Below are 18924 nucleotides of genomic sequence, written 5' to 3'. Positions count from 1 at the left end.
AAACGCATCCTGTGTTACATTCAAGGCTCCATTGATCAAGATTTACACTTATATCCTTCATCATCCTCGCAGTTGATTACTTATACTGATACCGATTGGGGTGGGTGTCTTGACACTCGTCGGTCGACCTCAGGGTATTGCTATTTTCTAGGTGACAATCTCATTTCTTGGTCTTCTAAGCGTGAGCCTACTCTTTCGAAATCAAGTGCAGAGGCAGAATATCGTGGCGTAGCAAATGTTGTTGCCGAGGCATGTTGGCTTCGTAATCTTCTTTTGGAGTTACTGTGTCCTCTTAAAAAGGCCACCGTTATTTATTGTGATAATGTCAGTGCCATTTATTTATCCTATAACCCTGTACAACACCAACGCACCAAGCACATCGAAATGGACATTCATTTCGTTTGAGAAAAGATGGCGTTGGGGCATGTACGGGTCTTGCATGTTCCTTCACACTATCAGTTTGCTGACATCTTCACGAAAGGCCTACCTCGACAACTATTTTTGGAGTTTCGATCCAGTCTCAGCGTACGTCCTCCTTCCGCTATGAATGCGGGGGTATGATAGAATATGATAAATATTCTCGATATTATTTGTATAGAAGGATATAGTTTGTTAATATTCTGTAATTATCTTGTGAGATCTCCTAACGTATTTAGGACTTACCCTTGTAACCCTATATATATTTGATCAATGGAATCACTCCAATCTGAGGAGTTTACACAAAATCTAATACAAATAAAAATTACTTGTATGACAACAACTCGTACAAATTACCAATACTATCAATTGATCAAACAAGTCACGTGAATCAATCAACAAAATACAACCAATAATAGATTCCCAAACAATACCTAAGCTACATATTAAGGGAAGATAAATTGTAAGAGAAGAAAGAAACGAAGAGAATCATAATTATGCATCAAATTGCTTAGACAACAAAATTAATAATAGTGGCAAGGGACATTAACTAATTATGTAAAGCACAACTCATCTAGTACACGTACTTACTACTCACTAGGGATATGGCACCTTTTATTTTAAAATCATTAACATACCCTCCCTTTCTTAGGATCCCCCTCCCCCAAATAAAATTACAATTTTAAATAGATAAATTAAATAGAAAAAAAAAAAGAAAGAAAGAAAGAAAAAAAAAGGGTGGAAACTAGGTGACCAATATTAGGATCCTTATTAGTAAAATTCCTCCAACTCGTCTTACTCAATGCAATGCAACTAAACAAAAGAATATTTTGATTGTAAGTCAAAAGGACAGTTTAAAAGTTGGTCCGCCAATCACGGGAATTAAAGATAATCCCCACATTGACCATTGTTGTAGGGAATTTGCTATGTTCCTTTAAATCACAATGAACTTAATTAGAGATGATAATTTAATCGGATTTTTTATATTGACGTTTTGTAGTTTTCTGTTTTAAAGAGACTTGTAAAAAATACTCTACACTGTCTTCAGTAGATTTAGGCAAAATTTGTTATCAATTCGGATATATTTATATTAGGTTTGAACCCGTACGATGCACGGTTTATATAAAGCATATTTTTAATTTGTACATTTTAAAAATAAATCGTTGTTATACATGAATATAAATAAGAATTTACATATATTTTGTAATTTTAAAATTTTTTATTTTAATCAAAATTATGATATAATATCTGTTCAACGTTGTCTAATTCATAATTCATTGTAGGAGGTCATTTATTAGTGTGCTATTTAAAATTGTTTCAATTTGTTATGATAAACTGATACGTTTTAGTTGTAATGTAGAAGCTTCCAATATTTAAATTTCAAAAATGTTAAATATATAGTTCTACAAAAAAAAAAAAAAAGATCATCATTGCATTTAGATGGGAAATTTTTTATTGAGAAAGCGACACGTGAGCAATGGTGACGTCAGCAACTTCTGTTTTAGTAATAGTTAATAGATGAGTAATTCTATATATGTAGCCCTTAGAGTTATAAATAGACATTAAATATATTTTCTTATTTGGTACTCTGTATTAGTTTCAAAATGTATGACAAAATCATACGCAAATGAGTGTAATAAATGAAGATATTTCATTAATACTTTCCTTTTAAACAATCTTATACATAGTCGGATAGCCCTAAAGATTAAGGCTAGGTATAACATTATCCATTTTATATATATCTAGACGTATGGTGTATTTTGTTCATTTTGATAATTATTGTTTATTTTAATTAGCAAAAACTAACCTTGAATACACATATCATTCGCATATATATATAAAAAATTCAAAGCCCCACAACAATACGTCAATACCCAGTAATTAAACAGTCCAATTTGGCATTCAAACGTGTTACGGAGGTAACGGAGTACATATGTACATGATTTTGCCCATTGCATAAATTGATAGTGGGGGACAAGTGTGGACAACTAGTGCAAGGTTCATTAGTGAGTAATTTTGACATTGTTGAAAACACAATATTATCTTTAGTCAAGTCTTGCATGTTATATGTTTTTTATGCCCTAACTTGTACTCCATAACATTTTTGTTTAAACATTGATTAGCTCGAGCTTTTTTGTGCACAATATTTTTAAGTGTAACAAAATATATACGTATTGGTATTGATTATTGACATAGGGTCTGTTCACATTTACTGAACTAAACTGAATAGAACTGAACTGATTGGAGCTGAACTGAACTGAACAGAATAGAGTTGAAATAAATATTTTATTAGAGAAGGAAATTAGGAGCTGAATTGAACTGAACTAAACTGAACTGATTGGAGCTGAACTGAACTGAAATTAAGCTGAAGTGAACAGATCCATAGTTTCTTTAGAATATTATTTTTTCACAAGCAATTTAAAATAACCTAGAACTAATTTTAAAGATCACAATCCTTAATATACAAGATCGAATCTCTAATTATCACACTTTTCTAAACATGAAAGATTTCATATAAATTTCTAAATACTTATACTGTGCATGCACAAAATATATAGAAACATTCATTTATAATTTTCCTAATGTTAATAAGATATTTTGTATTAACTTTCAAGAATATTTTCATGATTCATGAACACGTAAGGAAGACTCATAATAATTTGTAACCAAAATAAGATGATTTATTATTTTAAGCTTCCAACAATTATAGGATGAAATAATACAGAATGCCATTTTTAATTTGACAATTGAAGATGTGATTTGGTTGGTTGAAATATCAGCAATCAATTTCTATTATTGCTTTCGCCTTAATCACACAACTACCATTAAAATTACTTTCTTAGACTATAACATAATAATATTACCAAATGGGTTCATCATTCCTACTACTCAATACCCTCATAAAATTCAATACTTCACCAAAGTGGCAAATATAGATGAGTAACTCAACATCATACATTCGTGATAATTATAAAAAAATAAAAATAAAAAATAAAAAAAAGAAGCTATACGTGTACGTCTAATACTTAATTAAATATAGAGTCGAAAAATCAACATTAAACAAATTCATTATGGTACTAGCTTAGTTTAGTACATACTAGTCAAGTAGTCATTACTTTTTTATATGCCACAGACTTTCATGACTTTTTTCCCCTTTTTTTTTTTTCTAAAGTAAGATTATCTTGACTATGGCTAAGTACATAAAAAGAAGAGAAACAACATATTTTGAACAAAAATATACATTTATTAAAATATTTAAACCATACAACTTAACTTTCACTTTCACACTCAACTTTGTTTCAGCATGATATAAACTATCCACAAACCACAAAACATGGAAAAACTTAAATAATAAAAACCAACATAATCTTCTTAAACTTACAATAATAAGCACCATAATTATGTATTTTTTTTAAAAAAAAAGTATCATATCACCTATGCTTAATTAACCCCAAATAACATACATAACCTTAACTTAATCATCCATGTAAAGAAGATTAAATCATAGTTATCATCATAATATAATATAATCTAATCTAATTAAGGTTGATCAAAATCAAACTCCTCTTGCATGCCATTTCCATTGAAGAACCTGTTGTTGTTGTTGTTGTACTTGTTGTTGTTGTTGTAAACATCTTCGTAATAATTAGTCTCTTTGTTTCCATTATTATACTTATTCTCAACATTATCAACATCATAAAAATATTTTCCACCATTATTATTTTCAGCATTAACATCATAGAAATACTTTCCATTTTCAACGAACCTTGTATCACTCATTCCTTGTTTCTCCACCGCGCCGTTATTGTACCTAAATGATGCACCGTAGTACTTACCGTTGTTGTAACTCAATCCTTTCGACTCCGGCTCGTAATTCTTCTCATTGTTGTTGTTCATGAAATTGAAATTATTTTCATTGTTGTTGTTTTCATAGAACTTACCTTCATCGTTAAAATTGTTGTATGACATTGGAGTCTTTTCGGCGTAGGTAGTACCGGATAAACCCTTCAACTCGGGTGTGTAATTCTTCTCATAATTATTTTCATTATTGTTGTTCTTGTAGTAGTTGTTGAAGTTCTCGTACTTTTGGTTGTTGTTTTCATCCATGTTGTACAAGGTATTTGGGGTGGTGGTGGTGGTAGAAGGGGCATCTAGGCCGGTTTCGTGCCCGTATAGGCCATAACCGGTTTCGGTGGTTTGAGGGAGGAAAACGGGTTGTTCATCCTTCTTTTCTTGCTTGTTTAATGGTACAAAATCATCTACTTTGTTGCTGGTGAAGTAATTGTTGTTAGTGTTTGGGTTGATGGTTGTGGTGGGGGTGGCATCGTCGCGGTTTCGAGTAACCTTGCTAAAGAATTGGCTATCTCTAGCATAGGTTTGGATTGAGCAAACTAAGATTGTAAGAAGAAAAAAGAGGCACACAAATTTTGGTGAGGAAGCCATGAGTGAAAGAGGCTCAAAATTGAGAAGAATGAAATAGGGTTTAGTGGCTTAGTAAGACTTTGATGGTCTAAAAGCCCTTTATATAGAGCCTTAGTTAACACTTTTTCTTTTTCTTTCTTTTTTTTGGTTTGTCTTTTTCTTTTTGTAATTTTTCTTTAATTTTTTTTCTTTTTTCCTCAAATTTGGGTGGGTAAGATCTGTCTTCAATATAATTTGTCCATTTGGGAAGAAAAAATGGTCATGATTGCGAGCATGCATAATGTCCGGGAAAATTTTCTCCATTTCATACAAGAAAATGGATTTTTTTTTTCAATTATATAAAAGTATATAATTTTAATAGTGTTGTTATTCAAGCTTAAATATTATTAAGGGTCTGTTCACATTTACTTAATTTCAGTTCAGTTCAGCTCCAATCAGTTCAGTTCAGTTCAGCTCCTAATTTCACTATCTCATAAAATATTTATTTCAGTTCAGTTCAGCTCTAATAAGTTCAGTTCAGCTCAGTTAAGCTCCAATCAGTTCAGTTCAGTTCAGCTCATTTCAGTAAATGTGAACAGACACTAAGGCCTTGTTCACTTCACCATAAAAAAATAATATTAAGTAAAAATAATTTCAGTTCAGTTCAGTAAAAATAATTTCAGTTCAGTAAAATTCAGTTTTCTTAAAGAAGAATTATAATACAAAATCAGTAAAAATAATTTCAATTCATCAAAAATAATTTCATTTCAGTAAAATTAATTTAAGTTCAGTAAAAATAATTTAATTACAGCAAATATAATTTTGTTTCAATAAAAATAATTTCAATTTAGCAAAAATAAGATGAAGTGAACGGGACCTAAGTGGATTATAACTATAACTGACTGATTAATGATTTTTTTTTTTGGTGAAGACGAGGGGCAAGCCCCAAAAACAAATAGAAACCTTAGAACTAGAAAAAGAAAAAGAGCAGGAAAGCAACAAACAAAGCAGAAAAATAAAAGAAAAAACTAGCAAGCGAAACTAAGCAAAACTGACTGACTGATGATGAGTATTAATTTGTTTTTAAGTTGCGACTGAGATGGTGATAAAGTTTTAATTGAATGAAAGAGTTATGGCTTTGGTTAGTACATGACTATTTTTGGTAGATTTTCTTAATGGTTTTTTATCTTTTCATATACTAGCCAAAATACATGTTTGCAATGTGGTTTTTTGGTTTACTTAAGAATAAATTCATCAAATAATTTGGATTTTTATTTATTTATTTATTTTTTATTTTATGGAAGTTTCTCATTGTTTTATGGTTATTTTGATCAAACAAGTCAAGTGAATAAGCCAATATCAAATAATCAACCATTAGGGTCATATAAGGTATAATTCATGAACATATCACAATTAAAAGATTATTTTTGATTGATTTCCTATAATTATCAATTTTCTAAGGATATATTACATTGGTGGATATCTTTAGGATTTGACAAATATATAGGAATTTAATAAAAAAAAAATGATCCTTTCTAATAGTGCTGCGCTATTTATGAATTATTTCTGCTTAATTTGACAACCAATCGTTGATTGTGAGATTTTGCTTTAACTGTCCGGTAATTAATTTGATATAGTATTTTACATGACCATTAGAGTTACTCTTTGATGACTTAACTATTTGAGAGAAAATATTTAATAATTTTGGGTATAAAAGAGTCATGTGACTCGTGCGCTTACCCCTGCAAAGCCCATCACTTGGTTTGGTTTGCATAATATATTACTTTGAGTAGTTAAACTACTTTTGTACTAATTTACTAATCTTTTTTTAAGTTTTACCCTGACAATCCTAGCAAATTAGCTTCAGGCTAGGAAAAGTTAAACCAAACTCATCCCTCCCACCTCCTATTTTATCATCACTACATGCCCTAAGAAAAATTAAAATATAAACAATTTTCTTTTGTATATTTGGCTGAATGATTGTCCATAAATGATAAATAGATTAATTGTATACATTCAATTTAAGAATACTACTCCGTATCTTTTACAAGATTACAACTAAACTATTCATTCAATATTGGAGCAATGGTGCATAAACAAAGTAATTTTCCTCGTTGGTAGAATCTTTCAAGAATATTTTGACAAACAATTTCATATAAAAATCAAGAAAGTTTTTAAAATTAGAAAAGACTATAATCTTCTCTTTATGATTTCCTTAACGTGTTTTTTGTGACTCGATTTTATTCGTATTTAATACATTTTTGGGTTATAAATGTTGTGAAATTATTAAAATACTTCAACATAGTTTTGTTTTCTAAACTGATTAATGTAATAGTTAACGAAAGAGGTAATTTGAGCCTATTCGATCTATCATATTGTCAAGGAAAAACCTTATAGCAAATTGGCCTTTCATCATCGATCATTGCATGCTCCATATTTCTGTGACTTTCTATATTGTACTCCGTAGTTTAAAAACGTGTCTTCTTATGTACGGAGTAATTGATAGGATGATAGTTGATGTGCCACACATCTCATACAGTTTATAAATTAGGGCATATTCACTTCAGCTTCAGTTTAGTTCAGTTCAGCTTCAATCATTTCAGTTCAGTTCAGTTTCTAATTTCCTTCTCTCATAAACTATTCATTTCAGCTCTATTCAGTTCAGTTCAGCTCCAATCAGTTCAGTTCACTTCAGCTCAGTTCAGTAAATGTGAACATGCTCTTAGACTATATTATCTCATTCTGTATCACCCAATTTACATACATACATAAATTGTTAATGATGGCTAGCCTTATACGTTATGGCAATGCAAACTATAACAACCAACGTAATAATTACTTGTATAAATTACAATTCTAATAAATTTTTTCCCGAATTGATTATTACATTACGAACATTGAGCATTGTGTAAATCAAGTTTAGTGTATGTCCTTTCTTGGATAGTATAAAGAAGTAAAATAAGCTATACACATAAGTTAAACCAACATAAGAATTGTTTTTGTCTTTTCGGAGAGAAGAGAATAAACGTAGTAAATAGGTCTATCAGTCTATGTATATTGGAATTGTTCTATGTCAACATGAAAATCATTGATTGTATTTCTACTCGTGGGGTTAAAAATTACTTGCAAGGATTAATTCATACTTTATCAATTATTGCTACATTTGCAAATCATATTCATTGTGGAAATTTATGGTCGATTGCTACATTTGCAAATCGTATTCATTCTGGAATTTACGGTCGATAACATGAGTAGTCGAGCGTATAAGTGGTGGTGATCTGTTACATTTTATGTGTCTTAATTGATTTGATGCTACAAAACCTTACAAGTATTTGGGATTGTCTCAAGTGGAAAATCCAAATATACTCTATCTGTGTGTCAGTTATTTATACATACTTGTGTTGTACTCCGTATTTGTCTTTTCTTTAAACAAGAATTTTTAGACACGGAATTAAAATTCTTTTTAAAATGACTACCATTGCTTTCAAAAAAAAAAAAAAAACAAAATGACTGCCATTGTATTTAATATTCATTGGTCGATTTTTGATTTTTTTTTTTTTTTTTTTTTTTTTTTTTTTTTTGTAAAACTTATTAAAAATGATTATTTTTCAAAAATTCATTCATTAATGATGACAATTAAAAAAAATCGAAAATTCAGAAAAACAAAGTGACTTGTGTGCGGTTATGTATTCTGCTTGTAAAAGAACAAAGTAACCCCTATAATACTAATCGAGTAACCCCTATGACACTGCCGGAGTAACCCCTATAGTACTGACGAGGTAACCCTATAATGCTGGCCGAGTAGCCCTTATAATAGTAACGAAGTAACTCCCATGCATAATTACTGGCCGTATGACCAGCCACATATAAGAAAATATAATTTTCGTATAAAAATGAATTTTAAAAAAAAAAGAAAAATCATATTTAATAAGTTTGACCAATAAAAAATAAATTAAAAATTGGTTAATAAAAATTATCTATAGTGGTAGTCATCTACTGTAGAATTTGTAGTAAATTGTGGATTCATTAACACATGAGGAAAGTGATATAGACTGTTAAATCTATTAGTATGAATTACATCATTAATTTCAACAATTTCTGTCCTCTTTTTGTTTTGATCTTAAGGAAAAAACAGAAAGGTGATTGAGCCGGTATAAATCGGACTATCAAATAAATAAGGCGTTGAAAATTGAGTACACATAAAGCATGGTGTTATGGAATTAGGCATACTCCACGTACCAACATTTTTCCAATGAGTGCTAAGAATAGTGGATCAGTGGATAAGTGCGCCAATTCGTCAATAGGTCTCGATCATATGTTATCTTCTCCATAAAAGTCACTACTTATAATGGTCCATTAATTACCGAACAGTGAGGTCATTAACAATCCATTAACTATACAGCAATATTATACAGTACTCTGGATCGGGTACGTAGTACTTTTTATTTCACAGATTAATTAATTTTTTAGTATACAAAGAGTTGTAAACGGTGAAAGATATAGCCAAATATAATTATAGTTAGGAATTTAATTGACATGTACTACTCTAATACTGAGTAATACTGCTAATTAACTAAGTTAGTTGACATACGAAGTACAGACAATGAAGTTGTTTTTAGGATAATGACTATTTCCTACACTAGAAGAGTCAACTTAAAAATTTTCAACATGACCAAAATATTAATTGGCCTTTGAATAATGTATGTAGTAGGATTGTAGATTGTAGAAGTGGTCCATTATAATGTTCATAAGCTAGTTTAATGAACTGTAATTGCGTTTATATAGATGTGGTCGGTATTTAAGAAAGAATTGGAAGCCATTGTATATTGATTCTAGGCCCTTCTAGCACCAATTTCTTAAAGATTTTCATAAATAATTTGGCAAGGAGCCTAATTGCATGCATGATAAAGTCCAAGTGACACGACCACAACAATTCTATCTCAAATAATCACATAAAATTAGAAGTGATAATAAAAGATTAAGTAGCGTAATATAGTAGGTATACAAATTATCAACACTAATAAATTCTTTCGGAGTAATTAGCTTAGCACGTACCGTAACATGGGATTTAGACATATTGGAGTGTCACAATATAGTGTCATGACTTTGTACCAGGTTTTAGTTCATCAACCCTCACCCATGCAATATTTCAAAACCTAATCTTTCAACAGCTTTTAACTAATCAACAAGTAATGAATGCATGGAAATAAATTACACAATACGATTGACTTTAGTCATTGGCAAAACAATACTAAACATTACAAGTACTATGTTTAGTAATTAGTAGTATAGAAAATTAATTTATGATTACTACTGCATAATTAATTTAATTTGTACTCAATGCTAAAATGTCTTTCCTTTTTGAAATATATCTCTGCTTGAATGTAGGAGTGATTTATATATTATTCGGTGGACAAAATATGTGTGATTGATGACCCAAATTATAGAGGGTTACTAACTTTTACTAACTCTATGCACAACCACCTCTTATTTTTCATGTCTTGGATTGCGTGCAAAGTTCTTGCGTGATGAGCGGAGGGTATGATTGCCTTAATTTGTTGCTTAACATTCAAAGAAGAGTAATACAAAGTGAAATTGCAGTACTTTTCGTACTTTTCCTTAAGGGAGCCCCTGATAAAAAGTGATGTTGATTCAACCTATCTTATACTTTGTAGTTGTTTCAAGTATACAACAATCGCTAAAGTTAGAAATTAATTTCATCTATGAGTAGTTAGAGAGCCTTTTATTCTAGTTGTGTTTTACTTGTATGCAAATAGGATTCGCTGTTATTTTTCCAGATTTCGCCCCAGGTGTGTGATAATGTCATGACCATTCTTTCGGCCTTTTGCTCTGCTTCGGGTCAGATGATTAATCTTTAGAAGTCCTTTGTCAAGTTCATCCCGAATACGCCTCATGACTATCGTGATTTTCTGGCTCGCAGTCTTCGGCTACAATCGAAGGCTTCTTTTGGTACCTATCTGGGTCTTCCTGTTGACCTTGGAAGGAGTAAAGTTTTGGAATTCAGGTTTTTAGTTGACAAGGTTGTTAGCCGGTTGTCTGCTTTTGCTTCTCTTCGTTTGTCGGCAGCAGTGAACTAGTTGTTATCATAAATTCGATGTTGGTAGCATCGTTTATATCTTGTCGGTTTTTAAGATACCGTCTTCTGTAGCTTCTCAACTCCGAAAATATAAGAGGGGCCGGGATTTAAAATATTTTACTTCTTGCTCCAAACTAATCACTATATCTCAATATTTATATTATTATTAAAACTCATGGGATTAACATGCTAACGCCATGTGTCACCCCTATTTATTATTTGGTGCCACATGTGCGCCATGTGATGTCATCCTATATTATGTGTAACACCCTTCTTTCACAACATTGAATTGTAGTAACGTGTAAATAATTTTAAAACTCTTCATTAGTATAAATTTAATTCTCTATAATAATGATTTATTTACTTCAAACATATTCATATGTATAACCTCCATATTTGTATATGACATATTATATATATATATATATATATAATAATAATAATAATAATAATAATAATAATAATAATAATAATAATAATAATAAAAGATAATATAAATTATTATATTTTTCACTTAATAATCATTTTTCAACATTAATCCTTTTTATTAATCTTCATAAAACTTATAAATATATGATATATCGGGGCATCGTCCGGGCCAATAACTAAGTTTATAAGTAAATATAGATTATCCAAGTTTATTAACTAATTATTACAATAATTTACGCGGGGAGGGGGGGTAGGGTTGGGGGCTGGCCCTAAATGGCCCCGGTGGAAAGTCCCCCTCTGCACGTACAGACAAAATGAATTTATCTTAGAATTTACCCTTTGTTGGAAGGCTTTATTATATTTATAAATGGTATAATTATTTATTGTCACTACTACAATTTCCGTATTTTATGGACGCACCTCGACGCTGTGGTACTAGCGTCAATGTACGGATCTATATTCCGCTTATTGTCGACGCTTTTCCAAGTCGAAGTAGTCTTTGGACGCTAAAAAGCGTTGACAAAGTCACATGACCCGCACGTGTCCCTAGAGTTAAACCGCCTAGGTCAGATCATCAGAGTTTCTAACTTGCTACGCCTCATCTATCTATCTATTCTCCACTCAAATTCATTCCAAAATCTAAAATAATCTCCTATAAATTCATCACTCAGTTTAAATTCGTTCTGGAAATTATGGGAATTTTCTTCTTCAACTTGTCAATTTCATCGATTAATAGAGGTAAACTTTCTTGCTTTTCCTTAATCTATGGTTCGAATTTCAACTACGGTATAGTATAATGTTCGAATTTCTCATGAATTTTCTTTAATCTCTGGTTGAAATTGGAAAATCTTTGGCCTTTTACGGTTTTGAATTGAAAGAGAACAAGCATCGCCATACCAATACTTCGAAGAATTCATTGACGACGCATCGGGTAATTTTCTGCACTTAATTAGATACTTAAACGTTTTTCAGTTCATAATTCGTGCTTTCAATTTCCAAATTTGTTGTTCCTCAAATTTTCCTTTTTTTTAAAAAAAAAATGGGTCGTTTGTTTGTTTGTTTTATAGCGATTTATATGGCTTGTTTGTTTGGATTTTCTAAATTTTCTTAGCCTAAGGTAAAGGTATTTTCATTAATTTTTTAGTTTAGCTTAGCTTAATTTCCCCTTTTAATTTTGCCTAATTTTCATCTGCTTTGCTATAACCCAGGCAACCGATTTAATGAATGTTTTGGGTTTTGTCAATTTCTTATTATTATATGCTTATTCTGTAAATTTTGATTCTGTTTTAGCTTAATTTTGTTGAATTTCGTGGCTGAATGCATTTGCATTTTAATTATTTGATCTATACTGCATAATTCCTACTGCATTTTATAATTATAATACTTGCACTCATTCTTGCACCCATGGATTTTGAACACTCTCTAAAGCAAAGGTAGAATGTTGGTTTTACACATGCAATTGAAAGTAATAATTCTAAAGTCTGTATGATGAATAAACTCAGAGTAACAAAATAGATCTAGCCATATATAGAGGGATATATAGAACTTTTTGAGTAGTCAAAATTTGAATTTAGAAACTCTATGAAGGTTTGGATTTATTTGGAAGTTTGTTCTATGAACATTCCACGGAGGTCTTTAAAGTCAACACATTTTCTGTCGTAGGTGTTGTCTTCCAAAATTAATTCTACACTACATGCAGGTAAGTGTGTTATGGTATTGGTAGCCACTCAAATTTTCTGTCATTTGCATTTGAATGGCTAAATGTGCCCATTGTTTGTAATCAGTAGATCCTGAACTCCACTTGTAACTATGTTTGCAGATGTCTGTTTCATTAGTGGAGTTGTTTGAGGTTCCTGATAAGCTTGTCGAGTTGATTGAGCTTGTTGCTTGCCCAGAATCAGGATATCTTCATTTATTTAGTCAACAACAACTGCATGTACACTAATTACCCTAAAAAAATAACTCCTTAAATTATAAAGCTTATCTTTGTATGTTAGTACTTGCTGATTTTAGTTTATTGGTTATGACATTCATCTTGGTAAGAAGATAATGGAGATCATTCCTACATTTCTACAGCCATCATAAATTTACTGGCTTCTCAGCTTATTAGTGATAGGTTTCTTTGGTGCAACCAGTTCTAAGGTCGTTGCATTATCATGTGAGCATCTTTTGAGTGGTTTCAAGTCCCATTTTAATTCATAGATAACTAAATAACAATAAATTTATTTCCCTTGGATTGAGCCTTCAAGGAAATTACAAGAGTTTGTGATAGCATAAGCTGGAGGAGTCAGAAGGTGTAAAATTTAGTCTTTTATATAACCTTCTTCTAAGTGAATTTTTTAAAGGCTAAGTTTGTGTACTTAATATAATTAATCTTGTGCAACTTCAAGATCTTGTTAACATGTTGACGGAGCTTTGGAATCTAATGGATACACCAGTTGAAGTACAACAATAGTTTCAACATGTCACATGTAGTATTTCTGCTTTAGAACATGCATGAGATAACTTACTAGCCCCCAACATGTTGTCAGCAGATTTTATTGAATATATGAGCTGCATGCCTCCTGTCTATTTCTTTTTCCTAGAAATTCCTTACAAATAAATTGGTGGTTTACTAATAATTGATCTCATCTAAAAATCTATGTACTTGTGCATGTCGTGTACTCTTGGCAAAAGTTTCCAGGATAGAAGAGCAAATAAAGTAAGATGAAGGAGCGTGCCTCAATGAATAGGGTAGATCTAGATGAAATTTGTCAGAAGATACATGATACATGATTCCTGCAATAGATTATGGAAGAGAACTTCTTATTGAAGCAATTTAAATAGGTAACTTGCTATCGGCATTTAATTACTAGTTTCCATTGTGTGCTTATTTGTTTTCCAACAATGCTTAATTCTCTTTATTGAGGAGCTTTGGACCCTACTTTTTCCCCGGAACAAATGGAACAAAAATTTTCTAAGGTCAAAGAAGAAGTTGTTAGCCGCATTCTATCGTTGGTTAATTGGCTAGTATAACAGACAATTTTCGTAAAAAGATTTTATTGTTTTTAACGCTATGCAGGGATTTGGAGGCTTTGGCTACAAAATGTGAACTTAGGGAGGAAGAGAGAGGTTCATGTATAGTGGTATACTGCTATAGGTATATATTCTCCAAAGTCTTAAAGGTTAATGGATTTTTTTTCCTCTTTGGATTGCAAGTTTGAGCATTTTGTCAAAATTTGAACTTTGTTTTTCTCCCTCTTGGAAGCAGATTAAGAAACCATAATTGTGGCTTTCGACGACTAGACGTGTAACGAGAATAGTCAAGAAGAAAAAAAGGTACTTCACCATCCTCTCTTTTTCTATCTTAGCACTGCATATTCACCTATTATTTATATTCATTACAGAAATTATAACTTAAGAATTTTGATAATACTGGCAAATGATGTCTTGTCTTCTAAGTGTATGGGTGTCTGGATACTTTTAGTAAGTTCGTTACTCCATAATTAGCTATGAACGTTGGTTGTGATTTTTGTTTGCTTAAATTATTAGGTGGAAAGTATTTTTCAGAAATTGTATTCTCTGTGTTTTTTGGTAGATGGCTCCCTAGTGTTAGTAGTTTTGATCTAATATTTTATTTAGATTCATTTGTTGATGTATTGATCGATGCATATGCTTTAATGTGTTGCAGGGTCAAAAGATTATGTAGACATCCATGTATGAATACCGAGAAACGGTAGAAAAAGTCTGACAACTAACACTGCAATATTTCAAGGACGGAAGAAAGATATATTAAGCTCTTTAAAGATTTTAATTAATGATTCGGAATTTGTTCCACTACAACTAGTCACGAATAAATTCTAAGTTGCAATTATAATTGTTGTAATAGAAACTCATTACTATGAGATATTGTATATATGCTATAATATATTTATATGCAATATAAAAATTTCGGTATAATTTTTTTGTACTTCTTAATTTTTTTTTCTAGTATATATTAGTATACTAGAAATCATTGTCAGTGAATGAAATATTTTATTTTAGTATTTTTGATATTTTTTAAAAAGAATATGGACAAGATAAAGCGTCCCCAATTTAGAAAATGTGGATAGGAAAAAGCGTCGCCAAAATGTTAGACAACAAATGTATGAAAATCTGGACATAGAAAAGCGTCACCAATCCTAAGATTCTTGACTACAAAAGCATCACCAAAGTTAAGAAAGTGCGCCAACTGTTGCAAGTTGCGACGCTTCGTATAAAAATTTAGACACAATAAAGTGTCGAAATTCGCGACTCTTTTTGATGTCCAACAAAATTCTCGACTCACTTATTCTCGACGCTTTTTAGAAGCGTCAAGAGAAAATTTTACAACGCTTTTTAGTGTCGAAAATAAGGCTAAAAAGCGTCTAAAAAGCACGCCTTTTATAGTAGTGTGTACGTGTTACAAAGGAGTATTAGTATATCAAAATAATCACTAAGATTATATGAAGTTATTAAGATACACATTTACGATTACAAAGATTAATATCAAAGGTATTCACACAATATTAACATACATTATTATAATGATCACCTTTCCATTATAAAAAATAAATAAATAAATAAATTATTATAATGATCATGATACCTTCTTCTTGTAAAAATAAAAATAAAAAATAAAAAATAAAAAAAATAAGAAAGACCATGATACCAAGAGATCCATGATATCTCTTAATATCTTTAATAATTCAAAATTTCGTTCCTAATCCTAGTAGTTTGGTTTAGTTGCCTGCATACTCGGTTCAAGTGTTTTTATTTTGTAATTTTTTTAAATACGCAAATTCTATTCATCTAATGACCCTGGTCCATCTAGAAATAGGTTTATCACGCTTAATTATACTTTTGAACATTTAGTAAAAAGATCAGAATAATTTCAATTTTTGAACATTTAGTAAAAAAATTTGAACATCGCAAATTTTGAACATTTAGTAAAAATATCTGAACAATTGCAATGTACCACGTCTATACTTTTGAACATTTAGTAAAAAAAATATGAATATTTGCAAATTTTGAACATTTAATAAAAAAATTTCGAACATCGCAAATTTTGAATATTTAGTAAAAATATCTGAACAATCGCAATGTACCACGCCTATACTTTTGAACATTCAGTAAAAAAATCTGAACAATTGTAAATTTTTAACATTTAGTAAAAAAAATCTGAATATCGCAAATTTTGAACATTTAGTAAAAATATCTGAACAATCGCAATGTACCGCGCCTATACTTTTGAATATTTAGTAAAAAAATCTGAACAATTGCAAATTTTGAACATTCAGTAAAAGAAACCGAACATTGCAAATTTTGAACATTTAGTAAAATAGCTGAACAATCACAATGAAACACGCCTATACTTTTGAACATTTAGTAATAAAATCCGAACATCGCAAATTTTGAACATTTAGTTAAAAAATCTAAACAATCGCCTAGGTTTTTAGCAAGAAATGAAGTTTGTAGCGTAAATGGGCCAATGGTCCGGCTAGACAGGGTTCACAATAGACTTATTTTTTTTTTTTATAAAAAAGTTAAATATTAAATATGGGTCTGGACTGCACCCGCAAACCAAGAGACAGAGTCCACTTCACAAGACAAAAGGAGTTTTCATCCTAAAACCATATGGCAATAGAAGATTTAATCCATTAGCCTTATAAAGTATTTGACTTTTTCAATTTTTATTAATGTGGGACGTTTATATGTGTTATGTGGTTGGATGTACTTCAACACTCCCCCTCACATGTAAGGTCTCTTTAACTCAAGTATCACATGATCCAATTCAATTTGTCCGAAAATACTTAATGTCATTAAATGTCCCAAACCATGGGCCTAACAATATGCTCTAGCCATTAAAGGTCCTAAACCTTGGGCCTGACTCTGATACTATATTAAATACAAGTCTGAGCCGTACCCGCAAATCAAGAGAGAGATTCCACTTCACAAGACAAAGAGAGGTTCTATCCTAAAATCATATGGCAGTAGGAGGTTTATTCCCTTAGCCTTATAAAGTATTTGACTCTCTCTCTCTCTCTCTCTCTCTCTCTTTTTTTTTTTTTTTTTTTTTGTGTTATGTGATAGTTTATACTTCAACACTAATTTTGGTTTTATAGGAAAGATTGCACCTTCCAACCTTGAGGGTGAGAGTTCAATCCCACTTGTGACACTTTGAGGGTGGGATTCTCTTACCTAGGGGTGTCCATTATTCGAATTAAAACTAAAATCCAATCCAATCTAAACGAATTATCAATTCGAATCGGATATGAAATTTAAATCGGATCGGGTCGGATTGAAATTTTTTGAAAATTCGGATTTTTGGATTGGGGATTGGATCGGATTGACCTGAATTGGATCCAATCCAAACCGAAAACCGAATTGTAAAATTAAGCTTGTATAAATATGTATTTCTTTAATTTTTGAAGTTTAGCTCAAATACTTACTATTACATAAAATATATTAGGGAGACTTTGTATTAATTAATTAATGACTTGATGTTGAACTATTTATTTTAATAATGATTTTGAAGACTTGTAATTATATTAAAGCTTTATTTTTATAAATTGTATTAGGTGCTAAAAAATATTGTATTATAATTTGGATTTTCGGATCGGATCCAAATGACTGAATTTTAATTCGGATTGGATCAGGAGAGAAATTCGGATCGGATTGGAAAATTGAAAACCGAATTAAATTTCGGATTGGATCGGATTTGGGCTAAATCCAAACCGAAAACCGAATGGACACCCCTAACCTTACCCTTATCTCTTAACCTTAATTAGGGGGTGAAATTGATATCGTATAAACCCTAAAAATTGAACAAGCGAAAGCAAAGAATTTATCATACTTGAGATTGTAGATTTTGGGTAGAATATTGAAATTTTTGCATCAAAATTAGGAGAATTGCAGATTTCTTAGGAGAATTTCCAGAGAAATTGTCGAACGAAGTTGGGAATTCTCACGAGAATGGTTGAACGAGAGGAGAGAGAAGAAAAAAGTTTGTTTTTTTGTGTTACAGTTAAGGAAACGTTATTTGTTTCCCCTTATTTTACTCTGGAAACAAAATGATGGAAACGGTTACAACCAGGAAACGGTTTTTGTTTCTTTACCTATTAAACAAACACATTGTAAGGGTAATAGTAATTGATTCCGTTTTCAACTCTACCAAAAACTCATACCAAACATCCCTAAAAGTGTCTGAATGATAATGGGCTAAGAAAAAGGGGTGGGGACTGGTGACTATCGGGGTTGGGTCGTTTTGGTGTGTGTCTAATAAGAAATCTTAATTCAATACAATGGCCCAAGAGCCCAATATTCACGTAATCATGAAGAGGTGATTTAAAACAAGGCAAGGAAAAAAAAAAAAGGGATTCACTTTTTCTGTTTTTCAGTGATCATAGTATAGATAGAAAAAATCACTCCAACGGAGTAGCAAATTTTACTATTGTTTTTCGATGTAAATTTCCTTAGCTAACTTTGTTTTAACAAATGAGTTGGGAAGATAATTAGAGTCAATATACAAATATAAATGATGTGGGTAAGAGTTTGTAAATATGAGTTAAAACTATCAAATG

At 30.9% G+C, this 18924-nt stretch overlaps 1 protein-coding gene across 1 annotated transcript; it reads right to left on the bottom strand.

Annotated features, from left to right (window-relative positions):
• Positions 1–3957: 3957 nt before the first annotated feature.
• Positions 3958–4860, bottom strand: LOC145578205 (uncharacterized). The gene has a single exon (XM_081635563.1). It carries the CDS (start codon positions 4858–4860, stop codon positions 3958–3960), a length of 903 nt encoding a protein of 300 aa, XP_081491689.1.
• Between the last annotated feature and the right edge of the window lie 14064 nt (positions 4861–18924).

Source organism: Chenopodium album, chromosome 14 (genome assembly GCF_948465745.1).
Source record: "Chenopodium album chromosome 14, dcCheAlbu1.1, whole genome shotgun sequence".
NCBI classification, from domain to species: Eukaryota; Viridiplantae; Streptophyta; class Magnoliopsida; order Caryophyllales; family Amaranthaceae; genus Chenopodium; species Chenopodium album.
Note: the sequence above shows the minus strand (reverse complement) of the source record. Positions and strands in the feature narration are given on the sequence as shown.